This window comes from Thalassophryne amazonica, chromosome 1, assembly GCF_902500255.1.
Source record: "Thalassophryne amazonica chromosome 1, fThaAma1.1, whole genome shotgun sequence".
Lineage (NCBI taxonomy): Eukaryota > Metazoa > Chordata > Actinopteri > Batrachoidiformes > Batrachoididae > Thalassophryne > Thalassophryne amazonica.
The window spans coordinates 14850388-14865878 of record NC_047103.1 but is presented as its reverse complement, the minus strand read 5'-3'; the positions used below and the strand labels follow the sequence as shown (position 1 = coordinate 14865878).

Below are 15491 nucleotides of genomic sequence, written 5' to 3'. Positions count from 1 at the left end.
CTGCAGGTCATCCATCTCCATCTTCCCCTTTCACACCATCCACCTGCATGTCCTCCTTCAACACATCCATAAACCTCCTCTTCTCCTGCCTGATAGCTCTATCCTCAGCATCCTTCTCCCTATATACCCACAAACTGTTCATTTAGATGTGCTGGTTGACTTCAGTACCACTCTTTTTAAAGTGATCTTTATTTTGTAAAATCCAGTTTTCAGTTTATCTGTTAGACCACAATCATTTTTTTTTACCAAAAATGTTTGTACCAACAATGTTAATAACAGCTTACAATATGTCAGTGTAGTGCAAAAATAATCTGCTGTCTCAATAGTTTTTCCCGCTTTAGATTAATCTTTTACTGTCTTGCAAACATTTTGTTTTCTGAACAGACTCTGATCCATTTGATAGACAGAAGAACTAGCAAAGAAGTTGAGACAAAGTACTACACCAGAGCAATGGTTGTCTATCATCACGTGAACGCTTTTGAGGATGACGGTCATGTCGTCTTTGACGTCATTGCCTATAAAGACAACAGCCTTTATGATATGTTCTACCTCAGCAAGCTGAAGGACAGTACTACTGGATCTGATGACGCTAGCGAGTCCAAGCCGAGCTACCAAAGATTTGCTCTTCCCATCCAATCGGACAAGGTGGGACCAAAAAAAGGAAGAACAAACTCAACTTGAAATGATTCTACTCTAAAATGAGTTGACTAATGAATAAATTGAATTGTTGTACTGTGTCTTCAGAATGTTGGGACTGGAGAGAATATGGTGAAAATCAAATATACAACTGCCAGAGCTGTGAAGGAGAAGGAAGGGAAGCTAATGTGCCACTCAGAGGTGCTTTGTGAAGGTACGTCCAAAACACAGAGAGTAATTTAGTCGACTCTTCAGTCTGCTTTCAGTGTTTGACCTAGTTAGCACTGTTGATAATTGATTGATTTTTATACTGTACACCTTATGTCTTACGCAACAGGTTTGGAACTACCCAGAATGAATTATGACGTCAACGGGAAGAGGCACCGCTTTGTTTATGGGAGCTGTGTGGAGAAGGCCACCGTGTCAAAAGCGGTAATGCGGTTATTTTGAACATGGCTGTTTGTTTTTTACTATTTTCTTTCAATCAAAAGTGTATCATAATCTCCCATATTTGTCCAGCATGCGCTTTTAAGTACTATATTTTCTAGAGTATAAATTGCACCAAGATAAACAGGAAATTTTGCTGAGTAAATGTTGAGCTGGGATAGCATTTGATCCCAGTCCAAATAGAGTGAATTATGTATACTCTATCACAGAGCTAAATCACCTCAAAACAGTGTAAAATCAGCTCTTATTGGAGTAAAACCACTTGCATTGAACAGATGGTGTCGCAGACTGAACGGTCCTCCGTCAGCCCTTCACTGCGCGTACGTCATCAGCCGAGGTTCACTGATAATCACCTCGTTTCTGCTTCAAACTTTACTCCAGTCATCATCTACCTCAGCGACAGATATCTGAAGCTTTTGTACAACAATCCTGTCCACATAAATTCAGCATTATTCTATAATAACAGACGGAGGCAAGGATCAGAGGCTGTTAACTGATGCATTCACTGCGCGTTGGACATTTCAACGCGTAACCGTTTAAAGCCTCGTTTCTGCTTAAAACGGCCTCGTTTCTGCTTCAAATTGACTTTAGAATGATTTAAGAAGTTTTACCTTGTCATCTGATGGTTAATATTCCCATTAATCCATTTGATCGCTTTGGGTGGAGAGACTGTGTCACACGGGCAGCTGGGCTCCTGCATGACACATGTACAGTGGAAGCAGATCGGACCAGTGTTTAGGGGACGGACCGTTCAGTTTGCGATAATTGTCGAGCTGATTCACTCTGAGTGTAATTTACTCTATAGGGTTGGGTATCGAGAACCGGTTTATTTTCGAGTATGTTTAAGAAATGAATCGATCCACCGATATCAATAGCCTTTTTGCTTAACGATTCCCTTATCGGTCCTTCAGAGCAGTCGTTGTTTTTGAGTGTGTTTGTCGGGAAAATGATCATTCCTCTACGATGATTGCAGACCCTGCAGCGGGTCTGTAATCAACCGTTTCTGCAGCGCGACTCCAGTTTGAAACGTGAATTAATGAAGCAATGCTTCGATCCACTGGCTCGTTGGTTCTTTGATTCGCTGCTCTTCAGAAGCGGTAAGTCTGCTTCTTAACCCCTCTCAAAGCCATTAAAATATCATGAGTCACTTTTGTGTGGATTAAAGTCATGAACTGGGACTCTTGTTTTGTTGTAGTCAAGAAATGAGAATCGTCCTCCGTTCGGTTGGCACAGCTCCAAATGCTGCGCGGCTCTCTGCTGAGACAGAGTCCGGTCGCAATGAATAACTTCAAAACGAATCGCCACTTTAAATAAAATGACACCTCTTACAAATGTTGCAATACAGACAAGAAACTACAATCAACTAAAACGTTTTTTCCTCGCAAAATGAGACGTCCTGCATTCGTGCAGCACAGCCAGCTGCAAGAGTTCAGCTCAGATGTATGGAAAGACATTCATGCCAATAATTTCTCAAAGGATATGCTTTTGCCACAAACTACAGATTTTATTTCTGTTCATGTCCAGAGATCAAGGATCCACCATGTAGAGTTTATTACTGTATATCCAGAGTTTAAGGATCCAGTAACCAGTTTCATATTTACTTACTTTAAGACTCTATAAAATGTTGTTCAGTTTCAATTTAATCGGCTTATAAAGCGCCAAATAACAACAAAAGCTGCCTCCAGGCACCTCACACAGAACAGTTCAACCTAAAAACTTAAATAAATAAATAAAAATTAAAACAAATTAAAATACATAATTAAAAACAGAAGTAAAAGAAGAAAACAGATAACAAAATAAAAACTATTCATAACAAAGAATAAAAATGAGTTTTAAGTCTTGACTTAACAATGTCCACGGACTCCGACTGCCTCACGGTCACAGGAAGACCGTTCCACAGAGCGGTTGCACGATAAGAAAAAGCTCTTTGACCCGCTGACACAGAAAACCCATAAAGCCTACTTATAGTACACAAAAAATTCACAAGAGGTATCGATAAGGGAATCGATAAGGAATCAGATTGATAAGTGGAATCGGTAATGGTATCGATATCGATAAAATCTTAATGATGCCCATCCCTATTACTCTATTTAGATTGGGATCAAATGCCATCCTAGCAAAGTACATTTTAAATTTCCTGTGTATAAGTTGCACCCACAGAGCCCTATATTTGGCTCTGTGGTCACACCTGTCAATAAATGCCTCTTGAAGAGGACAAACCATATTATACATATAATGGAATATAAGTCGCACCTTTTTCTTTATTATGAGCTCTTTAATTTGTGATTTTTATGCATTGTTGCAGTGTACTGTTTAATTATAGCCATTTATTCTTATATTTTTGGAGTTCTTATTTTGTTTCGTGCTTTGATTCCTGGGAAAGGCCGATATAAATAGGTATTATAACAAACTTGTGAATTTTTGGTATACAAGTCACACCAGAGTCACAAGGCCTCCCACACTAGTTAAAAAGGCATGACTTATAGTCTGGCATATTTAATTTAACCTTTATTTAACCAGGTTAGTCCCATTGATATCAAGATTTCTTATGCAATTGCGGTATCTCGGAAAAATTCGGGAAGCAACTGAAAGTAAGTAAATAAATAAATAAACACGTGCTACTTTTTGACATACTTTTCAATGTGTAGGTTTATAGGCATGGACTTTGTGGTTGTCCATGTTGCAAAACAACCCTTCATCTCATCATAGAAATTCCTTTTCCTACAAATTGCTGAAAAGGAAAGACAAATGACAAAAGCATTATAGCTCCAAATGATCTCAAAACTGCATTTTTTCCGAACCTTAAAATTGTCTTGCTCCATTTTGTGATTACTTAGAGCATAGGTTAATGGTGACATTCCTTTAATATCCAGACGAAGCAGGCCGTTTGCATTATTTTGTTGCTATTTTAATTGGATGGTGGATTTTTAATTCCCAGTATGACTGCTGCATTCATTGCAATGGATATGTTTACCAAACTAATTTTTCAAAAATGAATTATTCTCAAAAAATGTTGTCGTTATAGATGAGTAGTGCACTCAGAGGATCTTTAATATGATTAGTGCTGTTAAAGGCTTCTCAAATGAGGGTAATTCTTCTTTGAAAAGCTTGTTGTATGTGTATATAGTGTCACAAGATGGACACATTGTGATTATTATTATTATTATTATTTTTTTTTTAATGGGAACATTGGTTTGAGCATCTTGAGATAAATTACAGTACAGTTAAAACTCAAGTTGTTTTCCTGGTTTTTATACAGTGAAAGACAACATTCACCCAATTTTGAATAATTGGTCAAAGAATTACATTCCACATAATTTCTTTCATGTTAAATTATATTCATATGAAGTGGTATTGTTATCTTCATATCCATGTATTGACAGTATATACAAGCTCTTAACTACTATATGTGAAATATTGTTTACTAATGACCAACTTATCATTAATAACAAAGTTTTTTCTTACCACTGTCGCGTGTGTGCTTGCTCTCGGGGTTGGTAAGGTTAGACCTTACTTGTGTGAAGCACTTGGGGCAACTTTGTTGTGATTTGGTGCTACAGTATATAAACAAAATAAAATGAGATTGAATTGAATTGACCCACACAAAGTCCGCACATAAAATGGGATCTCTGTTTAACAAGAAGCAAGTTCTGTTTTGGCCCTGAGCTTCGTTGATGTCGGTGCTAATCTCCACATTCCATAGCGTGAAGCGGATGTGAGTCTATGAGTCCACCTGGACGAGAAGCCAGTCTGACGCAGGTTACTTCCCCAAACAAGACCGGTAGCCATTTACAGCTGGGTGGACTGAGACAATGCAGATGAAATGTCTTGTCCAAGGTCACAGACAGGTAGCACGAGTGGGATTTGGCCCCAGGTCTTTATATATGCACTCCAGCTCCTTATCCACTGAGCTGCCTGCTCTACACTGTTTAATGTTTTCTACAAAATCTTAAAAGATTTCAAACTAATATTCAGCACATTCTTAATTTATTCTAATTATTAGTTGGATACAATTATAATGTCATATAATGAAACTGCTACAAAGCAAATGGATGTAATGGCATGCCTTTGTTATTTTGTCGTTGTTGCTAAAACATTTGTGAATCAGTGTCCAGTACGAGCACGTATCACATATACGCCTTTTATTCATGAAACGTACAAAACGTCAAAGGCAGCTCCCAAGGTTGAGGGTAAATTAACTGTTACTTTAAACACAAGTGGGAACATCCACCTCTGCCAGTTTCTTGCAGGCTCTTAAATATTCCGTGCCAAGACAGACCGGACACATTAAACAGGACAACAGGAATTATTTATTTATTTAATGGCATTAGGAAGCACTGTGACAATTGCCACTTACGCAAACAAAGATCAAACACCACTTTACAACCCTGACTTGAATGTCGACAGCACGTTCTTATACTCCAGTGTGCTAAAAACAAGAGAGGAGCGGCGAGCTCAGTGAGGCATCAAAGGTCGGGTTTACTGTCCTGTCAGGAAGCAGACAAGCTACAGCTTTCCTCCGTTGCTGCAAACCCACAACAGCCCAGAGTTACGACTGCGGCTAAGAGGAAGTGACAAGAGGAAATGTATTGGATATTTCTGCTCTGACACACATGACCAAGAATCTCAACAGCAGAAGAACTCTAAAGATATATTTTTGAAAATTAACGTTGTCTGGGGACAGGTTATACACTGCATCAAGTCCGAATGAAAATGAGACAAGCAGCTAGATTATTTCAGAGCAACAAAAATATACAGGCATTTGTATTTGTTACATTTGCTTCCTCAAGTTGAAAACCAGATTATATTTAAAGTTTGCAGTGATTCACTTTTTCGCATAATTTAAATGTCATTTTTTGACATTGAGACTCAGGTGGTGTAATTTAGTTGATGTGCATTCCATGATGTCTTTTTGTGGACATGTTTTGACTGCTGTGACCCTGTAAATAATGATTTTCCTCATTGATCACCTCTGAATATTTTAAAAATAACAGGATGTACTTGAACAGTGACCGTAAAGGGTCATTTAACTTGTGTTATTTTATGAGCTTATTTTTCAATACATAAACTGATAAGTGTTTGTAAGATGTTCCAACAGTCTGTGACTCATACAACCCCTGGCAAAAATTATGGAATCACCGGCCTCTGAGGATGTTCATTCAGTTGTTTAATTTTGCAGAAAAAAAGCAGATCACAGACATGACACAAAACTAAAGTCATTTCAAATGGCAACTTTCTGGCTTTAAGAAACACTATAAGAATTCAGGAAAAAAAATTGTGGCAGTCAGTAACGGTTACTTTTTTAGACCAAGCAGAGGGAAAAAAATATGGAATCACTCAATTCTGAGGAAAAAATTATGGAATCACCCTGTAAATTTTCATCCCCAAAACTAGGTTGGCTCTCACTGCAGTGTTTTGCTGTATCTGTTAGCTGTTTAATTGATCTAGATCACGTGCCTTAACTAAAGCACTCTCTCTGCTGAATCACCTCTAAATTATTTTCACGTTCTTCACTTTGTGTGTTTTTAGGAATCCGCTAGCTTAGCGCAGCTATTAGCTCTTAGCCGGTTTAGCATGGTGGCTTCTCCTGTCTCTCCCGCACTTTTCTGCGCTGGGTGTGAAATGGGTGTGGAGCAAGGTAGCTTAGCCGCCGTTAGCTGTCCCCGAGCAGATCCCAAGCAGCCGGGAAAGCAGGCCAGCTGGGTGACTGTGAGGAAGAAGCATAGTTCTAAACAGAAGCCCCCTGTACACCACCAACCCGTTCACATCTCTAACCGCTTTTCCCCACTCGGCGACACACCCGCCGAGGATCAAACTCTGGTTATTGGCGACTCTGTTTTGAGAAATGTGAAATTAGCGACACCAGCAATCATTGTCAGATGTCTTCCGGGGGCCAGAGCAGGCGACATTGAAGGAAATTTGAAACTGCTGGCTAAGGCTAAGCGTAAATTTGGTAAGATTGTAATTCACGTAGGCAGTAATGACACCCGGTTACACCAATCGGAGGTCACTAAAATTAATATTGAATCGTGTGTAACTTTGCAAAAACAATGTCGGACTCTGTAGTTTTCTCTGGGCCCCTCCCCAATCGGACCGGGAGTGATGTTTAGCCGCATGTTCTCCCTGAATTGCTGTCTGTCTGAGTGGTGTCCAAAAAATGAGGTGGGCTTCATAGATAATTGGCAAAGCTTCTAGGGAAAAACCTGGTCTTGTTAGGAGAGACGGCATCCATCCCACTTTGGATGGAGCAGCTCTCATCTCTAGAAATCTGGCCAATTTTATTAAACCCTCCAAATCGTGACTATCCAGGGTTGGGACCAGGAAGCAGAGTTGTAGTCTTACACACCTCTCTGCAGCTTCTCTCCCCCTGCCATCCCCCCAATACCCCATCCCCGTAGAGACGGTGCCTGCTCCCAGACCACCAATAACCAGCAAATATCTATTTAAGCATAAAAATTCCAAATGAAAAAATAATATAGCACCTTCAACTGCACCACAGACTAAAACAGTTAAATGTGGTCTATTAAACATTAGGTCTCTCTCTTCTAAGTCCCTGTTAATAAATGATATAATAATTGATCAACATATTGATTTATTCTGCCTTACAGAAACCTGGTTACAGCAGGATGAATATGTTAGTTTAAATGAGTCAACACCCCCGAGTCACACTAACTGTCAAAATGCTCGAAGCACGGGTCGAGGAGGAGGATTAGCATTAAGCTTTAATTCATTTGAAAGCTTGACTCTTAGTCTTGTCCATCCAAATTGGAAGTCTCAAAAACTAGTTTTATTTATTATTATCTATCATCCACCTGGTCGTTACTGTGAGTTTCTTTGTGATTTTTCAGACCTTTTGTGCTTTAGTGCTTAGCTCAGATAAGATAATTATAGTGGGCGATTTTAACATCCACACAGATGCTGAGAATGACAGCCTCAGCACTGCATTTAATCTATTATTAGACTCAGTTGACTTCGCTCAAAATGTAAACGAGCCCACCCACCACCTTAGCCACACTTTAGATCTTGTTCTGACATATGGCATAGAAATTGAAGACTTAACAGTATTCCCTGAAAACCCCTTTTTGTCTGATCATTTCTTAATAACATTTACATTTACTTTAATGGACTACCCAGCAGTGGGGAATAAGTTTCATTACAGTAGAAGTCTTTCTGAAAGCGCTGTAACTAGGTTTAAGGATATGATTCCTTCTTTATGTTCTCTAATGCCATATACCAACACAGTGCAGAGTAGCTACCTAAACTCTGTGAGTGAGATAGATTATCTCGTCAATAGCTTTACATCCTCATTGAGCACAACTTTGGATGCTGTAGCTCCTCTGAAAAAGAGAGCCTTAAATCAGAAGTGCCTGATTCCGTGGTTTAACCCACAAACTCGCAGTTTAAAGCAGATAACCTGTAAGCTGGAGAGGAAATGGCATCTCACTAATTTAGAAGATCTTCATTTAGCCTGGAAAAAGAGTCTGTTGCTCTATAAAAAAAGCCCTCCGTAAAGTTAGGACATCTTGCTATTCATCACTAATTGAAGAAAATAAGAACAACCCCAGGTTTCTTTTCAGCACTGTAGCCAGGCTGACAAAGAGTCAGAGCTCTATTGAGCCGAGTATTCCTTTAACTTTAACTAGTAATGACTTCATGACTTTCTTTGCAAATAAAATTTTAACTATTAGAGAAAAAATTATTCATAACCATCCCAAAGACATATCTTTATGTTCGACTGCTTTCAGTAATGCTGGTATTTGGTTAGACTCTTTCTCTCCAATTGTTCTGAGTTACTTTCATTAGTCACTTCCTCCAAACCATCAACATGTCTATTAGACCCCATTCCTACCAGGCTGCTCCAGGAACCCCTACCGTTAATTAATGCTTCGATCTTAAATATGATCAATCTATCTTTATTAGTTGGCTATGTACCACAGGCTTTTAAGGTGGCAGTAATTAAACCATTACTTAAAAAGCCATCACTTGACCCAGCTATCTTAGCTAATTATACAGTGTATACTGATATGTATGGATGAAAACGTCATGAAATATTTACTAAAATGCATGTAGTCTGAGAGACAAATAGTGCAGCAGATAAGAGAATATTTAGAGCAGAATCCTGTGAATGGTGATACAAGCATCTGGTACTCTGGCCTATTACTGGTCAGAGTATTCTTTGGCTGTGTGTGTGTGTGTGTGTGTGGGGGGGGGGGGGGGGGGGGGGGGGGGCTGTTGACTACCACATGCACAGTGACACCTGCTGGCCACTGTCACACACGGAAGATTCTTGGCACACAGACCTCAGACAAATTCAAACCTGGCTAAACTTGACCTATTTTAAGAGGACAAAAAGTCACATTCTGTTTTCTATTTTTATGCTCATACGGCCGAGGATATTTTTGCATTGTTATATTTATTTTTTTTTATCAGGGGGTGCCACCACTTTGCTTTGGAACCTCATATCGCAGATGTTGCATGCCATACATTAGTGAGTTGCAAAAGCTTTGAATGTGGCCTCATTCATCATATTATATGATATATTATTTATTGAATTTGTTAACTTAAAAATTATTTTCTTTTAGTGTAAGAGAGATGGCTAACAACGAGGAGTGAGAACATCTCTCCTAAAATGTTTTCCCCTCCCCCTGCTGTTTTTTTTAACTCTACAGTGGCTGTAATGTGCCACCACACTAATACAGTTTCAATTTATTTTATTTATATAGGACCAAATCGCAACCACGTTGCACCAAGGTGCTTCATACAAGTAAGGTCTAACCATGCCAACCCCCCTGAGCAAGCACACAGGTGACAGTGGTCACAACAAACTCCCTCTGATGATAATGAGGAAGAAACCTCAAGCAGATCAGACTCAGAGGGGTGACCCACTGCTGAGGCCATTCTAACGGTTACAAGGTTTTCATCATTTTTTTTAGAAACGGAAAACCGAAACAGAAGAGCAACAAAAACAGAGTCCGTTACACTTGCAGGTGACTGGCAGTGATATGTGCAGGCAAACAGGGTGTATGTGTGTTGCGAACCCACTTACATACGAGGGCTGTCAATAAAGTATAGGTCCTTTTTATTTTTTTCAAAAACTATATGTTTTTACGTCAGACATGCCTGAACCCTCGTGCGCATGCGTGAGTTTTTCCACGCCTGTCGGTGATGTCATTCGCCTGTGGGCACTCCTTGTGGGAGGAGTCGTCCAGCCCCTCGTCGGAATTCCTTTGTCTGAGAAGTTGCTGAGAGACTGGCGCTTTGTTTGATCAAAATTTTTTCTAAACCTGTGAGACACATCGAAGTGGACACGGTTCGAAAAATTGAGCTGGTTTTCAGTGAAAATTTTAACGGCTGATGAGAGATTTTGAGGTGACGCTGTCGCTTTAAGGACTTCCCACGGAGCGAGACGTCGTGCAGCGCTCCCAGGCGCCGTCATCAGCCTGTTTCAAGCTGAAAACCTCCACATTTCAGGCTCTATTGATCCAGGACGTCGTGAGAGAACAGAGAAGTTTCAGAAGAAGTCGGTTTCAGCATTTTATCTGGATATTCCACTGTTAAAGGAGATTTTTTTAAAGAAAGACGTGCGGACGGATTGCAGCGTCGGCTCGCAGCCGCCGTGACACTCCACCACAGGAAAAACACCTCTGTTGGAAGCCTTAAGGACAAGTTGGAACATCTCCAGCTGATAAACAATTTCTCATATACTCACTCCACTGAAAGCCATCAAAAGCCGCCTGGATTTTACAAATGGTTATCAACACGGAGGTGTTTTTCCTGTGCCGCCGCACCGCGCCGGCTGCGTCCCGACGCGCGGACCTGTCCGCACGTCTTTCATTAAAAAAATCTCCTTTAACAGTGGAATATCCGGATAAAATGCTGAAACCGACTTCTTCTGAAACTTCTCTGTTCTCTCACGACGTCCTGGATCAATAGAGCCTGAAATGTGGAGGTTTTCAGCTTGAACAGGCTGACGACGGCGCCTGAGAGCGCTGTGCGACGTCTCGCACCGTGGGAAGTCCTTAAAGCGACAGTATCACCTCAAAATCTCTCATCAGCCGTTAAAATTTTCACTGAAAACCAGCTTAATTTTTCGAACCGTGTCCACTTTGATGTGTCTCACAGGTTTAGAAAACATTTTGATCAAACAAAGCGCCAGTCTCTCAGCAACTTCTCAGATAAAGGAATTCCGACGAGGGGCTGGACGACTCCTCCCACAAGGAGTGCTCACAGGCGAATGACGTCACCGACAGGCGTAGAAAAACTCACGCATGCGCACGAGGGTTCAAGCATGTCTGACGTAAAAACATATGAATGAAATCCATATAGTTTTTGAAAAAAATAAAAAGGACCTATACTTTATTGACAGCCCTCGTACGTTAGGCGCATCTGAGTGTTGGACTCTTTAAATAAAGAAATATACAACGCTGGACTTGAGATCAGGTTCTTTCTTTCTTCTTTCTTTAATATTTATTTCATTCATTTAAAAGAAAAACAGAAAAGCAGAAACAAAGCACCACAACACCAGAATGAAAAGGAGCAGAAAGAACAAGTCTTGTGATTTCTGCCCCTTTTAACAATACAGTCTTTCAATATCCAGCATCATAGTCAACATTATTTAACAGACTGCATTTCTTTAACTTGTCACATACCACTGACCCATTTCATAATTATGACCATTATTTAATAGATTACATCTCTGACAGGTTAAATTTTGAACTTAAGACACTCCAAACATTATTAACAGATTACCTTTTTTTTTTTTTTACTTTCTTGCAGCCCACTGACTTATTTCATGGTTTCATACTTACTTAATACATCTAATTTAATATGTTTTTAAAATAATTTAAGCGACCTTAATTCTTTAATTTCTTTATTAAGATTGTTCCATAATTTTACACCATTTACTGCAATACTCCGTTCCTTTACTTTGGTTCTAAATCTAGGTTTTTTAAAGACTTCTATTCCTTTCAATTTATAACTACTTACTCTTTTTTCAAACATATTTTTAATGTTTGTTGGTAAAATATTTTTATTAACTTGGTACATTGTAATATTTTCAAATTGACTAAATCATGAAATTTAAGTACCCTATACTTAATAAACAATGGATTAGATGGATCTCTAAAACCACTGTTACTAATCACTTTTAAAGCTCTTTTCTGCAAAATAAATAAAGGTTGTATATAGGTTGTATATGTTGATCCCCAGATTTCTACACAATAAGTTAAATATGGGACAATCAATGAATTGTACAATGTTAATAAACCATAACTATTTAATGAATATTTTACTTTATGCAAAACAGCAATGGCTTTCGCTATTTTTCCTTTTATGTAATTTATGTGTGACTTCCATGTAAGATCGTCATCAATCATGACTCCTAAAAATTTTGTTTCTTTTACCCTTTGTATATCCATTCCATCTATTTGTATTGACACATTATTTTTTTTCGCTCTATCATTAAACAATATAAAATTTGTCTTATTAATATTTAGTGACAATCTGTTTATATCAAACCAATGTTTAACTTTTTCCAACTCTGTATTTATCACTGGCTCATGGTTCATGGCTGTTTAAAATACAAATGCTTTCTTGTGATAGATAACACGAACGAGCCAGCTCTATGGCCCACCACATCTCATCTTCAGACAACCTAAGCATAAAAGTGACAAATGCATCAGGAAGAAACTAGCAATGACAACAGTACTTGTAATATGTACCACTTGGGACCCAACCTCTTTAAATAAGTGGTGATGGCATGTAGTTATACATGAAGCACATTTTGTTTTGTATCGTTTAATCAAAGGATTTTCTCCTCCTTTACCATAGATTGGAAAGTTTGACACAGAAACGAAGGAAATGGATTGTTGGAGTGAAAGTAACTGCTGGCCTTCAGAGCCGGTGTTTGTCCCGAGACCAAATGGAGAGTCAGAGGACGATGGTAAGTTTACTGCACGTTATTGCAGGCAGAAAGATGGTACAAGCTCTTTCACAGTCAAAAGCAAACAGAGATGTTCTGTGCCTCACCTGTATATGTGTTCTCATGAACCTGAATGTGTGTTTTGTTGCTCTTTGTTTTTTTTGTGGGGCGGGGGAGACAGACATTTGAGTTCTCACTGTGACTTCAGAGAAGTCATAGTGTCTTGATTGGTAATTGTCCTGGGACAAGACTTTTTGGTGAAAGTATCAAATGTGTTGACATTCATTTGTCCTGACGGTGACAGTCATATCTTGTAACATCTGGCAGGAATTTATGGAGTCAGGAGGTCTCTGGACCTCATGGCGATGTTGATATCTTTACAGAGCAATGAAGGTCTAAATCTGTAAATTCTGGTGATTACCCTCCTACAGTTTGGTTGTGAGGCTTGTGTTTGATTTTGCCTCAGTGCTGAGGACTCCAGGAATTGGAAGAGTCTAAGAGGATGTCCACAGTTCACCTGGCTATGGCATCAAGATGGTTTTGTTCTGGAGGTGAGAATGAACCTGGAACAGTTCTGCAGTGAGGTGGTTGCTGCGACACAGTGCCAGCACTTGCTTCCATACCTGATCTAATGCCTATCCTGGGGAGGGTTTGTCAGGGTGTGGTGTTTGTTTTTTTGGCCAGAGGGGTGTTCTTGATCTGGCCATCTGTTGTGGGCATACCTCTTGCTCGTACATGTGGTCTTCAGGGTTTTCGTTGGCCATGGGTTTGCCTGTGAGCTGTTTGCTGATGTATGTACTTCTGCCAGCTGCTGAATTTCAAACATGATATTTCTGTGGTCTCTCCAGTGAATTTCTTCATACAGTTCAGGTTTATGTCCACTGTACTTGGAGGTGACTCTGTGATTCCCAAACTGGATGCATGGAGACGTTTTTGTGCAATAGGGAAGCTGGAAGTCCGTATCTGTGGTGAGTGCTGGTGTTGTCCTGTTGTGTTTGTCATCTGGTCCACCTCAAAGTGATCAGATGTCTGGTGTAGTAAGGATCACTAAGTTGTCCTGTCTTTGGTGTAGAACTTCAGTTAGTTAGGTTCGATATTACACCAGTGGAGTTAAATCCTACATCGAGATCTAAACTGGAGGTATGAGGAGGATGAGGGTCAAACATGACAGAATGATGTAATTGGCCTCACAGTTTTCTAATTTCTGGTTTGTTTTCTCATTGTGACCTTTTCTTCTGGCTTGCAGGTGTTGTCTTAACATCAGTGATTAACTCCTGCCCCGGTCAGTTTGGCTTCGTCCTCGTGCTCGATGGTAGAACGTTCAAAGAAGTGGCTCGAGCATACGTGAACACCGAGCTGCACAGGGATATGCACGGAATCTTTATCCCACAAGGAAATTAGGGAGAAATTTCCCACAAAAGTTCTCAACCCTCCCACATATGTAGAAATATGTGTGCCTGCCTGTCACACGTGTGTCACACCAGCACTGTGTGCAGAATAAAGACTGACTCAATAAACGGTTGAAATCGAGCTGCAGTAGAAAGAAAACTTGATTACTGCAAAACAAATGTGATATTGAGAGTAATGTATACTGTTTTTCATATGATTTATACGTTATATTTTAGACTAGAATGCCTCGGATAAGATCAAATTTGTTATAATCCAGCTAAAAGTACTGTGTTCTTATGCTAAATAAATAAAATTATTAAAAAATCAAATTATCTAAATAATATATCAAATGTATAATAGTATATAAATATATAAATAAAAATATATTCAAAATTAATAATCTGATAAAACAGCCAAACAGCTTATATAAAATATTGAGATAATAAAAACACCACCAGATGTGGTGTTAGGAAAAGGATCTTCAATCTTTACAGTTTTTAAAATGACATTTTTTTAACTCATAAACTGTGAAACTGAACTTTAAAAAAAAATCCTCAATTCATTGAAAATGTTATTTTTGCACATAGTCACTTATTTTTAGTATTTTGGATTTGTGGGTATAATTTATGTGATAACAGGTAATAGGACCAATGGGCATCAAGACAACAAAGGGTTAAGGCAAACGTTTGACTGTGTAGGCTCTCAGTTGTCCAGGTGGTTTCCATAGTAGAGAAGCTTGAATCTTCAACTGGACTGGGTTGCTTGACGCGAGGACGTTTCAGAAAGGGAAAATTGGGTAAAGAATCTCTCCGACAGAGTTCTTACACAGACAGAAAAGGATGTGCTCGCTAAAGGACTAAATTTCTCAGTGGCCCCTAAACATATACCGACAGTAGATTACATCACTGCAGTAGAGTCAGCCATTAAACATAACAGTTTGTCAGAGTCAGAAGCTGGGGACCTCCGACTAAGAGTCACAGCAGTGCTGAACAGTGCTAAGCCTCCTCCGTCCAACATCACAGGAGAAGAATGGAAAGCTTTGCCAGCACTGCAGAAGGACCAAAGCATCATCATCCTGCCAGCGGATAAAGGCAGATGC

At 39.4% G+C, this 15491-nt stretch overlaps 1 protein-coding gene across 1 annotated transcript in view; it reads left to right on the top strand.

Annotated features, from left to right (window-relative positions):
• Positions 1-14732, top strand: part of bco1 (beta-carotene oxygenase 1) — a 31941-nt gene extending 17209 nt beyond the window's left edge. The window contains exons 7-11 of the mRNA XM_034165862.1: positions 385-645; positions 745-850; positions 974-1068; positions 12913-13024; positions 14250-14732. Coding sequence (XP_034021753.1) covers positions 385-645; positions 745-850; positions 974-1068; positions 12913-13024; positions 14250-14404 — 729 coding nt within the window. The 3' untranslated portion in view covers positions 14405-14732. The remainder of the gene's footprint in view (positions 1-384; positions 646-744; positions 851-973; positions 1069-12912; positions 13025-14249) is intronic.
• The last annotated feature ends 759 nt before the right edge of the window (positions 14733-15491 follow it).